Source organism: Penicillium manginii (genome assembly GCF_028828005.1).
Source record: "Penicillium manginii strain IBT 31320 chromosome Unknown utg000008l:1.0-3226943.0:1.0-3228205.0, whole genome shotgun sequence".
NCBI classification, from domain to species: domain Eukaryota; kingdom Fungi; phylum Ascomycota; class Eurotiomycetes; order Eurotiales; family Aspergillaceae; genus Penicillium; species Penicillium manginii.
The window spans coordinates 2609931-2625009 of record NW_026643109.1 but is presented as its reverse complement, the minus strand read 5'-3'; the positions used below and the strand labels follow the sequence as shown (position 1 = coordinate 2625009).

The 15079-nt window shown below is 55.8% G+C and overlaps 2 protein-coding genes across 2 annotated transcripts; both read left to right on the top strand.

The window, feature by feature from the left end:
* Nucleotides 1–78: 78 nt before the first annotated feature.
* N7533_011606 (non-ribosomal peptide synthetase) lies at nt 79–10380 on the top strand (the record flags this gene model as incomplete). Its single annotated transcript, XM_057108256.1, has 1 exon — nt 79–10380. One exon carries the CDS (start codon nt 79–81, stop codon nt 10378–10380), a length of 10302 nt encoding a protein of 3433 aa, XP_056955634.1.
* Nucleotides 10381–11102: 722 nt separating this feature from the next.
* Nucleotides 11103–11321, top strand: N7533_011605 (uncharacterized protein; the record flags this gene model as incomplete). Its single annotated transcript, XM_057108255.1, has 1 exon — nt 11103–11321. The coding sequence occupies one exon, from the start codon at nt 11103–11105 to the stop codon at nt 11319–11321; it is 219 nt and encodes a 72-aa protein (XP_056955633.1).
* Nucleotides 11322–15079: the final 3758 nt, after the last annotated feature.

Below are 15079 nucleotides of genomic sequence, written 5' to 3'. Positions count from 1 at the left end.
TCCTACAGAGGTAAGCCACGCACCCAATTTCCTCCCCAGCAGAAGCACAAGCTGACCTTGCTTAATTTCTAGTTTGACATGACCGTCACCGTTGTTGCTTCGCCAGTAAGTGTCCATGTCTCGCTCAACTACTGGCAATCAAGCCTCTCCGCCTGGCACGTCGAGAACATCGCCGCCACCTTCACCACCATCCTCCGCACCCTCCTCGCAGCCCCTGATGCCCGCTTGTCGGAACTATCGATGCTCAGCGAGCGGGACCTCCAGCAGATCCTCGACTGGAACCCCGTGCGTGGCGAAAGACGGGAAATCTCAGTTCCTCAAATGTTCCAGCACGAAGTCCAGGCCCGCCCGGATGCCGCTGCAGTCGCGGGCTGGGATCGCAGTCTGAGTTACCGCGAACTCGACCAGTTGAGCGACATCTTTGCTGCGCACCTCGCACGCCTCGGAGTCGGACGGGGCGTCTTTGTCCCCACCTGCTTTGAAAAGTCGACCTGGGCGATCGTCGCTATGCTTGCGATTCTAAAAGCTGGCGGCACATGTGTACCCCTCAGCCCAGCCTACCCCTTTGCGCGCAATGCTCTCATCACCAGAGAGGTCAGTGCCTCCGTCGTGGTCACTTCCGCAGCAAGTGCCCAGCACGTAGAGGACCTCGAGGTTGAGCACGTTGTTGAATTGTCCGAACTGATACTCGACGGCGTGTCCGCAACGCTGGAGACGCCACCAATCCATCCGGACGATCCTGCGTTCGTCATCTATACATCCGGCAGCACGGGCAATCCCAAGGGCGTCATCCAAGCGCACGGAGAGGTGTGCACGAGCGTCACAGCGCAGGCATCCGCATTGGGCTATACTTCAACTTCGAGGGTGCTGCAGTTCGCCGCGTATACGTTCGATGTCAGCATTGGCGATATCCTAGGAGCATTCTCACAGGGCGGCTGTGTCTGCGTGATATCCGACTCGGATCGCGTAGGCGACTTGAGCAGCGCGATCCAAGCCATGCAGGCAGACCATGCGTGTCTTACTCCCACAGTAGCCCGTACCCTTCGCCCAGCTGATATCCCATGCCTGCGGACACTCGCCCTCGGCGGCGAAGAGCTCGCCCGAACTGACGTGGCCATGTGGGAAGACCACGTTCGGCTAGTCAACATCTACGGTGTAACCGAGACGACCGTATGGTGTACCACAGCGGACATTGCGGGCGGCGATTCGGTCGATCCCAGAAATATTGGGCGCCCCTACGTGGGCCGCGTCTGGATCGTGGACCCGGCCCATTCCAGCCACCTGGCGGCCGTGGGCGCCGTCGGCGAGCTGATCATCGAAGGGTCGACGCTGGCTACTGGTTACTTGAATGACGAAGTGAAAACCACCTCTGTTTTCAGGTTGTTTATCCTGCCGGGCGTCGACGAGGAGCCTACTCGCCGCTACCATTCTGGCGATCTTGCGCGGTACAACGCCGACGGCACGATCACGTACATGGGCCGGCAGGGCTCGCAGGCTAAGATCAGAGGCCAGCGAGTGGATCTGGGCGAGGTGGAATACCAGTTGCGCCGCGCCCTCCCCGCTGTCGACGACCTTGCAGTCGAGCTGGTTAAGCCCTCTAGCCGCGATGGGCAGGAGATGCTCGCAGCCTTTATGTGTCTGGAAGGCCAGCAGGAACTCGAGCATGTACCGGGCGTCGAGCATCTGCTACAAGTGTCAGATGGGCTACGCGAGACGTTTCTCAAGACAATTGACGTGCTGTCCGAGCATCTCCCCTCCTACATGGTGCCCTCGCTGTTCATCCCCACCGCCAGCATGCCCCGGACCGTCTCCGGCAAAACCAGCCGCAAGACCCTGCGCGAGCTTGCAGCGGCCTTTGGCGCCGAGCAGGTAGCGCACTACGGTCTGGCTGACCGGACGAGGCAGCAGCCGACGACCAGCACGGAGAAGGCACTGCAGGCTCTGTGGGCACAGGCTCTGAATATCCCCGCGGAGTCTATCGGTGTTGACGACAGCTTCCTGCGCCTGGGCGGCGATTCGGTCAACGCTGTGTGGCTGGCGAGTCTTGCGCGAGGGCAGGACCTGCCTCTGGCCGTCGAGATGGTCTTCCAGAAGCCCAAGCTGCGCGATATGGCGCTGTTGGTCGACCAGGCCCGCAATGCTGAAGACAAACAGACCCAGGGTTCAGAGTCGGCGGCGCTGATAGAGGAGATCCGGAACAACTATCAGCTTCCGTCAGGGGCGATCGAAGAGGCCCACCCTTGCTCCCCATCGCAGGAGGCGGTGATGCTCGCCACTGCGCGAGACCCTTCAGCGTACGTGCTACAGAACGTGTTCAACCTCCCTGGACACATCGACCGGAAGCGGCTGCAAACCGCCTGGATGACTGTTATCAGCAAACATTCCATCCTGCGCACTCGCATCTTCCATTTGTCACGACATGAAAAGGCATTCCAGGCGGTGATGAAGGAGGAAATGACGCTCGTCACGTTTGTCGAGCTGGATGGATATCTGGAGAAGGACATGGCCATCTCCTTTACATACGGCCAGCCTCTAATGCGCCTTGCCTTTTCGGAGCCTTCCTCCCTGGTCTGGACCGTACACCAGGCGATCTGTGACTCGACCTCCCTATCGCTGGTTCTGCAGCTCGTCCAAAGAGCGTACCAGGGTCTATCTCTGCCTTCCACACTTCCCTTTGCGACTTTGGCGCACCGGGTGCAGGATCTCAACAGCGATGATCGCGCAGCTTTGTTTTGGAAGTCGCAGATGGCCAACCTCCAGACAACACATTTCCCCTCGGGGCTCGTTGGCACGCAACGAGACCCGGCTGAGTCGGAGCTCGGCCACCTCATTACCCTCCCAAGTCAGGACAACCACCACTTCCTCCCGACTGCGGTGCAGGGCGCATGGGCGATCGTCATGAGCCGCTGGGCAGATTCACCCGACGTCGTCTTCGGCGAGGTGCTGCCCGGGCGCGAGATGCAGCTGTCAGGGATCCAGCGCATGATCGGGTTCACTACATCGCTGGTGCCGGTGCGAATGGTAATCACCGCAGACCAGACGGTGCACCAGTTCCTCACTGCCATCGACGATCAGCGAAGGCAAGTTGCCGAGTTCCAGCACATGGGCCTGCATAACATTGCGCGACTGAGCGAGGAGGCAGACGCCGCCTGCCACTTTGACACGGTGCTGCAGATGGACCTTGCCTCCTATCGCCCACCCCTCGACGAGGCCTTCTGGAACCGCCGCGAGCATGAGCGCTTCCGAGCGAACCCCAACTCGTACGGCCTGCTTCTCGAATTAGAGCAGTCGGGCGCCGAAGGCGATCTCCACGTCCTCGCCCGCTATGCCTCGACGACCCTGTCGGAGGCCCAGATGCAGCGCATCTTGTATCAGTTTGAGAGCATCCTCCTCCAGCTGATCAGCTTGTCCAAAGATTCGCGCAGGACCATTGGATCGCTCGAGCTTGTCAGTGAAGAGGACACCATGGACATCGAGCTCTGGAGCGGTACTCCTCCGCCGCGTCGAAGCATCTGTATCCACGAGCAGATCTCAACCTACGCCACTGAATATCCAGATTCTCCGGCGATCGATGCATGGGATGGATCTCTGACATATCGCGAACTGGACAAGCTCTCATCCCGCTTTGCCACCGCTCTAGTTCAGATGGGAGTTGGCCCCGACGTGTTCGTGCCCCTTTGCTTTGACAAGTCTCTCTGGGTAGTTGTTGCACAGCTAGCCGTGCTGAAAGCAGGCGGTGCATTCGTCTTCGTAGACCCCACGCGTCCACGTGAGAGACTTCAGGGAATCGTGACAGCGGCCAAAGCCCAGCTCATGCTCTGCTGCGCGCGGCATCGCGGCATGTGCGAGTCGTTTGTACACAACGTTCTCGTCATCGACGACGAGTTGGTCCAGTCCCTCCCCGCGACAACATCAGACAATTACGTCTCCCCTAACGCTAGCCCCGACCATTCCGCGTACGTGATCTTCACCTCTGGCAGCACCGGAAAACCCAAGGGAGTGGTGATGGAGCACGCATCCTTCGTCACCGCGGCTCTGGTCCACAGCGAGATGATGAACCTCGACCGCAGCTCGCGCATGCTCCACTTTGCCTCGTACGCTTTCGAGGCGAGTATCCTCGAAACAATTGTTGCGCTGGTCAATGGTGCCTGTGTGTGTATTGTCTCGGAAGAGCAGCGCCTGAACCACCTGCCACAAGCACTCGATGAGTTCCAGGCGACGTGGGTGTTTTTGACCCCCTCGCTGGTTCGAACGATCTCACCGAGCCAGGTGCCCAGTCTGAAGACACTGGTGCTTGGAGGCGAAGCTCTTGGCCGCGACAACATTGAAACCTGGGTAGACAAGGTACACCTGATCAACGGCTATGGGCCATCAGAGACCTGTGTCTTTTCCATCATCAACCGGGCGGTGGACCTCAACACCCACCCACTGGACATTGGCACCCCCGTCGGTTCGTCCTGCTGGATTGTTGATACGGCGAACCACGACCGGCTGGCCGCAGTCGGCTGTGTCGGTGAGCTGCTCATCGAGGGACCGACGCTTGCCAGAGGCTACCTCGACGACCCCGTCCGGACAAGCGCCAGCTTCATCGTGGATCCCAAATGGGCCGTCACGCCCGGTGGCGCCCCGCGACGCATGTACAAGACCGGCGATGTAGTCAAATACAGCCTCGACGGATCCATCACCTTTGTCGGGCGGCGGGATGCACAGGTCAAGGTGCACGGGCAGCAGGTCAATCTCCTCGACGTGGAAGACCACATCCGACGTGAACTACCTAGCCTGACTGATGTCGTCGTCTGTTTTGTGCCTCTCGAGGCGCAGAGCCAGCGCAAGGCGCTCGTCGTGTGTCTGCAACTCTCCCCCTCACAGGGAAGCATGACCGACGCGCTCCGCCAGATGCTCCGCGGGCTACAGGCCTCGCTGACCTCTCATCTGCCGTCATATGCAGTCCCGTCAATCTACCTGCCCATGGTGGCTCTCCCACAACTGCCCTCAGGCAAGGCCGATCGGAGAAAGCTGGCGGATATTGCATCTCGCCTATCGGCCGACGATATCCGGCAGAGCTCTCTGGCGGCCGAGAAGAAAGAGGCCCCAGTCACGGAGATGGAAGAGACCATTCAAACCCTGTGGGCCGACGCGCTGCATCTGGATCGGGCCTCGATTGGAGTGGACGACACGTTCATCCAGCTCGGCGGCGACTCCCTGGCCGCCATCAACCTGGCGGCTGCTGCGCGCGAGCGTGGACTATCCTTGAGCGTGGCACAGGTCTTCCAATATCCTCAGCTGAGGGAGCTGGCTGCTTCGCTCGAAGTACAGACGACCGGGAATGTAACCAAGGCGTCTGATCAACAATACAAGCTACTCCAGTCGACTGAGCCAGTCGAGGAGATATTGCAGCGCATCGAAACGCAGCACGGCATCCGCAGAGAAGATGTGGAGGAGATTATGCCGTGCTCCTCGCTGCAGGAAGGCCTCATGTTCCTCTCGATCCGACAGCCGGGTTCGTACATGTTCCAAAGCGTCTTCAAACTGCCGGAGGACATCGACCTCAGTAGGTTCAAGCGCGCGTGGGATCTGACGGCCCAGCGCAACGCCATCTTGAGGACTCGCATCATACACACCGAGTCCTCTGGCTCGCTCCAGGTCGTCATGAAGCAGACCATGCCTTGGGTTTCTGTCGACACGGTGGTCAGCGAGTACATCACGCAGGACCGCAAGCAGGAGATGGTGCTTGGAGTTGCCCTTGCGCGCTATGCAATCGTCCGGCCAAACCACGCAAATAGACGCTTCGTCTGGACCGCGCATCACTCGCTGTACGACGGCTGGTCGCTGCCGTTGATCCTGTTCGAGGTTGAGCGCGCATACATCGCCGACGGCCCTCCCGGGCCCGCACCGCCGCCGTTCAGCCGCTTCATCGAGTACGTGCAGGGCATTGACTGGGCCGAGCTGGATGCATACTGGCGCGGCCAATTCGCTACGGGGACCCCGACGTCGTTCCCCGCCCCGCAGTCGGAGCGCTTCATGCCCTGGGCGGATACCAGCGTGACTAGAACGGTCCGCATTGGCTCATTGATCGGACAGGGCATCATGTCCGGGACCCTGATCCGCGCGGCGTGGGCTCTGGTTCTCTCTCACTACTCGGGGTCGGACGACATTGTCTTCGGTGCCCTGCTCTCTGGCCGCAATGCTCCCATCGAGCGCATCGCCGAGCTCACAGGTCCGACCATTACTACTGTCCCGGTGCGCCTGGGCGTCAAGATGGACCAAACCGTCATGGAGTTCCTGCGCTACGTTCAGAACCACAGTACTAAGATGATCCCCTACGAACACGCCGGCCTCCAGCGGATCAAGACGCTGAGTCCGCAGCACGAAGAGATGACCAATTTCCAGAACCTGCTCGTCATCCAGCCCGCGCAAAAGGTCGGCAGTGGCAGTAGTGGCGGAGGCAAGGGGCTCTGGAAGCTGGAGGATGTAGCTTCAGCCGGCCTGGAGGAGTTCCTCACGTACCCGATCGTGCTTGAATGCCGACTGGGACCGCAGCAGCTGGATCTTACAGCCAAGGTCGATCGCCGGCTGGTCTCTGAGGGCCAGATGGACCGGATGCTGCAGCATTTCGAAGCCGCCCTGGATCAGCTCACACACAGCCCCGACGTGCCGTTGGGCCAGGTCAGTCTCGTTGGTCACCAGGACCTGACTGACATGCTCGCCTGGAATGGCGAGGCGCCCGAACGCCTCGAGCAGTGTATCCACGAGAATATCATGCAAGTAGCGGCACAGTATCCGTCGCACCCCGCGGTGAGTGCCGCCGACAAGCAGCTCACGTATGCCGAGCTCAACGTGCTCACCTCCCGGTTGGGCCACTACCTGACTACACTGGGCGTCGGACCTGAATCTCTAGTCCCCATCTGTTTCCACAAGTCCGCCTGGGCGGTCGTGGCCATGATTGCGATCCTCAAGGCCGGCGGTGGGTATCTTGCCCTGGACCCCGCGTATCCGGCGGCCCGCAAGAAGCTCCTGACTGAAACGGCCTCGGCGCGTGTCGCTCTTACGAGTGCTGCGCACCAGGAGGGGCTTGCGTCGTTGGTAGAGCATGCAGTCGTGGTTGACGAAGGTCTCATCGCGTCCCTCGCCATGCACGACCGCTTCACCCACGCAAACGTCACCTCGTCCAATGTAGCCTTTGTCGTCTTCACCTCGGGGAGCACAGGAACCCCAAAGGGGATCGTCATGGAGCACGGCGCCTTCTGCTCCGGCGCCCGCCAACACGCCGCAGCGCTACGCATCAACCGCGAGGCACGGGTGATGCAGTTCGCAGCCTACACGTACGACGTCAGCATGGGCGAGATCTTCACGACACTAATGCACGGCGGCTGCGTGTGCGTGCCGACGGAGGACGAACGTATGAGTAACCTGGCCGCCGCCATCACTCGCACGCAGGCAACCTGGCTCTTCCTCACCCCGACCGTTGCCAGTCTCCTACAGCCCGATCAAGTGCCTTCGCTGCGCTACCTCGTCCTGGGCGGCGAGCACGCCACCACGGAGAACCTCGACCGGTGGGGAAACAGGCTGTGCCTCATTAATAGCTACGGACCTGCAGAGTGCGCGGTCTGGACTAACTGCGCCTTTGGAATTACAGCGCAGTCCAGTCCGGCCAATATCGGGAAGCGCATTGGAGCCAGGCTCTGGGTGGTAGATCGCGATGACCACCACCAGCTTGTCCCTGTGGGATTCGTTGGCGAGCTGCTAGTTGAAGGTCCAGGGCTCGCGCGTGGCTACCTCAAGGAACCCAGCAAGACAGCAGCGGCGTTCATCACAGACCCCGAATGGGCACGCAAGGGGAAGGCTCAGGGCCGGGGCTCCCCCCCCCGCCGCATGTACAAGACCGGAGATCTGGTTCGGTACAACACCGATGGAACATTGAGTATCGTTGGAAGGAAAGGCACGCAGGTGAAGCTCAACGGACAGCGCCTGGAGCTGGGCGAGGTTGAACATCATCTATTCCGTGATGCCCAGATCCAGCATGCCATGGTCACCATGCCACGCGCAGGCCGGTGTGCCAGGCGCCTCGTCGCCCTGCTGGCTCTCAAGCAGTTCGCCCCAAGGAAGAAACAGAAGGGGAAGATCAAGACATCCACCATCCACCTCGTCGACGTCCAGCACCACGAGGGCATCGTCCTCAACGTTTCCCGCCTTCGCGGCGTGCTTGCGGACCGGCTCCCGAGCTTTATGGTCCCCACGGTGTGGCTCGCGGTCGAGGAGCTCCCCCTCAACCTCTCGGGCAAGCTCGACCGCCCACAAATCTCCGCATGGGTCGATGCACTGGACGAGGCTGCGTACAACCGCGCTTTGGACGTCAGCAGCGCAGCCTCGCTGAGGCGCGAACCCACGACCGAGATGGAGCTCCGGCTGCGCAGCCTGTGGGCTCGCGCTCTCCGCGTATCCCCGACCACGATCGGCGCCGACTTCGACTTCTTCCGCATCGGAGGCGATTCCATCGCAGCGATGCGGCTGACGGCGGCAGCGAGGGCCGCGGATATTAAGCTCGACGTCGCGACCATCTTTCGGTACCCTCGCCTCAGCGAAATGGCCCTGTCTGCCTCTCAAGGCGAGCCCGCACCCGTGGTGGGCGAGTACCAGCCGCTTTCGATGCTGGGCACCGTCAGCCTCGGCGAATTCCTCGAGACGTGCACCCCGCCGCAGCATGCGCGCGCCGAAGCCCAGGTCGAGGACGTCCTCCCGGCCACCGACCACCAGTCGTGGAACCTGGCCCGCGGCCACCTACGCACACGCGGCTACAACTGCTACTTTGCCATCCCCTTCACTGGACCCCTCGATGCGTCTCGCCTGAGCAAGAGCTGTGCGCAGGTGGTGCAACATCACGCCATCCTCCGGACCGTCTTTGTTGCCCGCCAGGGCCAGCTATACCAGCTCGTGCTGCGCGCCTACAACCCCGAGTTCCTCCACTACGACTGCGATGACTGCCCCAGGCAAGAACTCGTCGCCTCAGCTATCCAAGAGGACATGCTCCGCCCCGTGCGCCTGGGGGCCGGCAGCATCCGGTTCATCCTGACCAAGCAGGGGCGCCACCAGCACACTCTCATCATCCGCATCCAGCACGCCCAGTATGACGGGGTCTCGGTCCCGACCATCCTCAACGACATCAAGCTCGCCTACGCGGGCACGCCGCTGGCCCCAGCCCCCGACTTCTCTCTGTTCATCCACTACCAGCAGCAGGCCAATCTGACCCAGGAACGCGCATTCTGGCGGCAGTTGCTGCAGAATGCGCCCAGCACGCAGCTCGTCGTCCACGACCGACCCGCCTTCCAGAGCCCGGTCAACCGCTCCATCATCCGCACCGTCGAGCCTCACTCGCTCAGCACTCAGGGCATCACCTTTGCAACTCTGACCAAGGCCGCCTGGTCGCTCGTCCTCGGGCAGCTGCTCTCCACCACCGACGTGGTCTTCGGGCAGGTGACCGCCGGGCGCAACTCTCGCCACGACTGCATCGAGGAGATTTCCGGCCCCTGTGTCAACATGATTCCCGTGCGGGTGCGCATGGCCGCCGGCTGGACCGTGGGAGACCTCCTCCACGCGGTGCAAGACCAGCATCGCTCGACGATCCCGCACGAGACACTGGGCTTCCAGGACATCATCGAGAACTGCACCAACTGGCCGCGCTGGACGCGCTTCAGCTCCATCCTACAGCATACAAACCTAGGCCATGGGGTCGGAGAAGCATCTGCAGCAACCATTACTTCCGTCCAGCTTGCAGCCTTCTCCCCACCCACAGACTGCGCCGACGTATGGATCTGGTCGGCTCCTGCTGCCGACGAGGGCCAGTACACCTTGGACTTTACCTACTCGGACCGCACATTCCCGCCCGCGCTGGCTGATCAGCTCGCGGACATGCTGGCAGACTCGATCCAAACGCTTTCATCCAACGTCGAAGCTCCTCTCTCCACATACCTCCTCTCCAGCCCCTGCCACACTCCATTCCCTCTAAACCGCCCACCCATCGCCCGCACCCGCACCTACCAAGCGCACAGAGACGAGCACTCTGAATCCCCCCCTCTCCTCTCTTGCCTCCTGGTCCCAAGTCGAGAATGCCTGGCGCCAGGCCCTCCCCAACATCGCACCAGACACCTACACCGCGGATACCCCCTTCTTCGACATATGGGGCGACCTCATCTTCGCCGTGCAGCTCTGTGCCCTCTACAGCACAGGCAGCCCCCAGGCACTCGACATCCAAGTCGAAGAAATAATCCAAAACCCGACGATGCGCGATCAAGCTCTGCTACTAGCCTACAAGGCGCAGCACCACCGAAGACGCAGTTCGCTCGTGCGGTACCCGACGCCTTCTGTGCGCCAGTCCATAGCTGACTCCCAGGACAAGCGGACGATCGTACATCCGTACGGAACCACGCGGACGGTTAGTGCGGGGAGTGATGCGAGGAGTGAGACGAGGGTTTCCCGGGGGGAATTCCCGGCCGTCGGCGGATGATACTACCTCAGCGGGGATTCGGGCGTTGACAAATTCGTTGACAGCGGTTTATGGGCTTATGCGGTTGCGGTGAAGGGTAGGCAGGCCCTGTGCTTTTTGTGTTTTTTGTGTTTTTTGTGTTTTTTGTGTTTTTTGTGTTTTTTGTGTTTTTTGTGTTTTTTGTGTTTTTTGTGTTTTTCTTTTTTCGTCTTGATTCTCTCCTATCTTTCTGTCTTTCTTTCTTTCTTCTGTTCCATCTCTTTGCATCCTTTCTATACTACTCTCTTATGTTTCGTTGTGCCTCCTTTTGTTGATTCCATGATTTGCCGTTTAAATAAGCCGTGAAATAGTCCTATATCATTTTATCTATCCATTTTTTTTACCACAAAGTTCGCCGCGCGTAGAGCAGGGGAATTTATATCTATCTCACAGCTCATCGAACCAGAAGAGAACATTTGCTCGACGTATTCTTCCTGCCAAGTATCAGCATGCAATGTGGCTGGATCACGCCTGATCCGGTCCGGTCGCTGCTCAAAAAGACACTTCTTTAGTTTGTGCGTCGGGTCCGCACCGAGCCTGACGAGCATTTGGAACAGGTTGACTGCCCATGTTTCGCATCAGCATGGCTCGCATCCTCAAGGCGCCAGTTACGTTTCTCCGAATACGGTATGCGCTGCGAGCGCCGATGCAAGACGAGGTCGATGACAACATCCGCCTGGTTGTGCTTCGCGGTTTCCTTGGCGGTGCTGGCCCAGACATAGCTGTTGACGAGGGGCTCTCCGGGGTATTGCTGTTTGCACAGGAGATCCGCGATCAGGGCCCTGTCCCCTTAGAGTTATGACGAACGCCGCAGCAGCGCCTTCCCCCTTTGGGCCCAGTCCCGCAGCCTTCACGTTTATGATTGGCCAGAACCCATGCTGATAGGATTCCTTTATTTAAGTGTACAGTTCTACGTCAAAAGTTTCCGTCAACCCCACCACAACCGAAAAATATATAATCGATCGCTCTACTTTAAATTCGAACCACGCAACCAAACTGACCCTATCCCATGGGGGTAATTGCAGTCCGGCGGGCTGCAATTTAGTCAGCATTTTTTTGTATGGAGTTAGGGTTTCCGAAGCGGGTGGACTGCAATTACGTTCCCATGTAGTAGTAGTTTTCCGGTCCAAATTTCGACCAATATGAATTCTGCCATTGATTTAGTATACCCCCCCCCCCGATTTAGGCCCATCCGACGATCTTTAGAGGTGGTTGCAAGGGTTCAAATTTGGGCAATAATTTTGATGGGGTACGGTCGGCCGCGCGACGTCACGGACTTCGTGTCAAAGACTGGTGAGACTTAGGTCTAGGCAATTACCCTACTCTGGCGAATCGAATCCTGTGCCTATTGACCTCGTTTCGGTCACGACATCTGCCCGATTCTGGCCCGATTCCCACGTGATTACTGGGATGAATGACTTGACGTGACTGCCCCTCTGTTCTTGAAGTTTCCTCAAGAATCAGTCTCTGTTACTATTCTGGATATATAATATGCCACCGGATGGTTTCGAGCCCGAAGTCTCTGCGGCCAGAAGACCCCGAGACAAAGGTTCCCAGCAGGAAAACCACGTGACTAAAACAAGCTATACCCAAAGCGGTTTAGGTCACCCGCCGGTGCCACCAAACCTTATATTGACAGCGCATTTACTACAAGCAAGCATGTCAACCATACAAATTGCTTAAGCCATATAAGCCTAGACTTATAGCACCTATGGCTCGATCACTTAGGCCCAATGGTCCCTATAAGCCTAGGCCTAATAGCTTCAAAGCCTAAGGCGTGGCCCCCGTAGTCTAGGCTCGGCTGCGAGCCTAGGCCTGAGACATCGGCATAACCCGCAAAAACCCGAACCCGAACCCGAACCCGACCCAACCTAACCCATTATGGGTTATAGCCTCAAACCCAAAACCCATTTGGGAACCCAATGGGCTCCCGTTGTAGTGTAAACATATCAAATATGACTTAGTAATCTGATTTATACATGCTAAGATCTCTATTTTATGTAAAAATAGGTTAAAATAGGTTGAAATAGGTTACCCTCTATAACCCATGATAGGTTATGGGTTGGGTTGGGTTATAAATTTATAGCCCATAACCCATGCGGGTTGGGCTTTGACCCAAAATGGATTGTGCCGATGTCTATGTAGAACATAAAGACATTAACACAAATATTAATATACTTAAAGAGAGTAAGTACTATAAAATAAAGATACTATGTATCAGAAAGAATACTGTTAACTAATAGCTATAAGAGGTCAATACGTAAAGGAGTTACTATACTATGTTAGAGCAAATACAGGAGAAACTAGGGCATAGCTAAGATTATATTCACAGTAACAAGGATAGAGGAGAAAGTATGAGTGGCCATAGGGTACTAAGCAAACTAGCAGTAGCTAATTATATTCTTTGTAGGGGTTTTCTTACCGTTATAAGGGTTTGATTACTTATTTTACTATGACTATACACCGTATCTCCTTTGTTTTTGTTACTACGGGTGTGGTGTTAGGATAGTTCTGGTTCCCGATGGAGGGAACGCCTACATAGCCACGGCACTTACTAGCTAGGCCGTATTAGGTTAATAGAATCTTGAATTGAATTGAACTGAATTGAATACACAGAACGCTTGGTTATTGCGGACCTTGACACGTATACATAACTACGCAAGCGAATGTTCGTTGAAGCTAATCTAGAAACGGAAAGGAAAGGGTGGAGGAAAGCTTTTTCGTAGGATGGCAGGCGCATTGACCAAGAGCCTAGGCAACTTTGTTCCTACTGTCCTTAAAGGCATAACTCCTAACATCCTACTTAGTTTGTCTGAAGGATTACGCAATCCCCCTCGATGCTACAGTGAAGCGCATCGAGATCACGGCCCATTTTCTGACATTAAGAGCGGATTTACTGTCGCTAGAAAAGGATTTGCATAGGGAATAGCAGACGTCGTCTTTGTCTCTTCAAGAAGACGGAACTGACTACCATCTGGTGCTATTTCAGCCATGGTGCCAATGTGATGGCCTGGCTGTCTTCTTTCGCAGAGGGGAAAGGCACGCAAGTCACTGAGAATTTTTCGAAGCTAATTTAATTCAGGTCAAAACACCGAAAATCAGCTGTTTGCTAGTCAGGCCGTGATCCAATCGAGGTTCGGTTCGTGGGGGGCCGTGGACCCTGTTGGGTGCCGGCATCGTCGCGAATAATTTCTCCCACTGAGTTGTGCGGTGTTGACCTTTACTGTTATTGTCGAATAGAATTTCCTCATTTAATCCTAAGAAGGTAGTGAGTGCGAAGGGGTATAGCGGCAAAGGCTGTTCGAGTATTATTCGATAATTCTCCACAATCCAGTTATGTCAACCTCCTAGTAGTTCCCCGTGGATAATCAAGAAAATCCTCCTAGGCGAAAGCTTATTTATCTCTATAAGGCAGGTAGAAGCCGGCGCTAGTATATAGCTTTGCTTTGGGCTTAGCTAAGGCTTTAACCAGTGAATTATTTTGTCTCGATTAATATTTATAAGTAATAAAACTTAGTCCCACCTATTTCGCGATAAGTGCTCCGTCATAGTAACTCTATTCCTACAAACAAGATCTTCCGTAATAATCTTTTCTTTATATCCAGTCTAGCTAAAATTATAAGAAGAATATCACTAACCTTGTTTCCTAGCCTAACATAGTACCCTACACAGACACATATACTCATAAGCTCCAGGTATAATCTACGTAAGACTCTTTGGCCAGAAGTTTAAATTATATAACATAAGCTACTATATATGTACAGATAGTAGTACAACTTCAAATTATATAGAAGTTATTAGTCTTTGATAACAGATAGCTAGTGATATAATATAATAATAAGGTATTTTAACAGTGCTCACAACTTAGGTATAAAGCCCGTAACATAAAGATTCTAAAATCCGAGCTAATTACTACTAAATCCTTTGATACACAAAAGAGGAAAGACATAGTTACCTAGATCAAAATTTCCTGCAAAAATCTTCAATAATTTGGTATTCTTAAAATCCTTTTAGGTATATTCAAAAGAGCTATAGTTACCACCGTCTATAAACCTAGTACAGTAGGCGTATTCTGGGACCTTACCATCCAGCTAGGTACACATGCCTAAGAACTCCTTACCTGTATAAGTAACCTATATTTTGAATTACTAGATTTTTTATTAGTCCTAAAGCAAAGAATTTATTAGACTCTTTGAGAAAACAGTAAGGTTATTTATGAGGGAAGGGGTTCCTACATAGGAGCCTCCGTTCTGGCCACAATTCTTATTTTCGTAGAACGTGATATCCCACGCGAGTGTTGTGGTACATAGTGCGAGGGTAGTACCAATTGCGGCGGGGACATACATTTTGATGAAAATCCGATAAAACTATCGGGACGTGTTGGAATATACTGAGAGAACTGAACAATAATAATTTGGTTTAGGTCTTCAGGGAGGAGTATTGATAATGGTACAGAAACCTGGCTTTCATCCGACTGTATGTACCATCGGTCATGTACACATTAGCATAATTTCGAATTGGCAACCAACGTTGATTGCGTCAACCTCTATCTCATAGTCG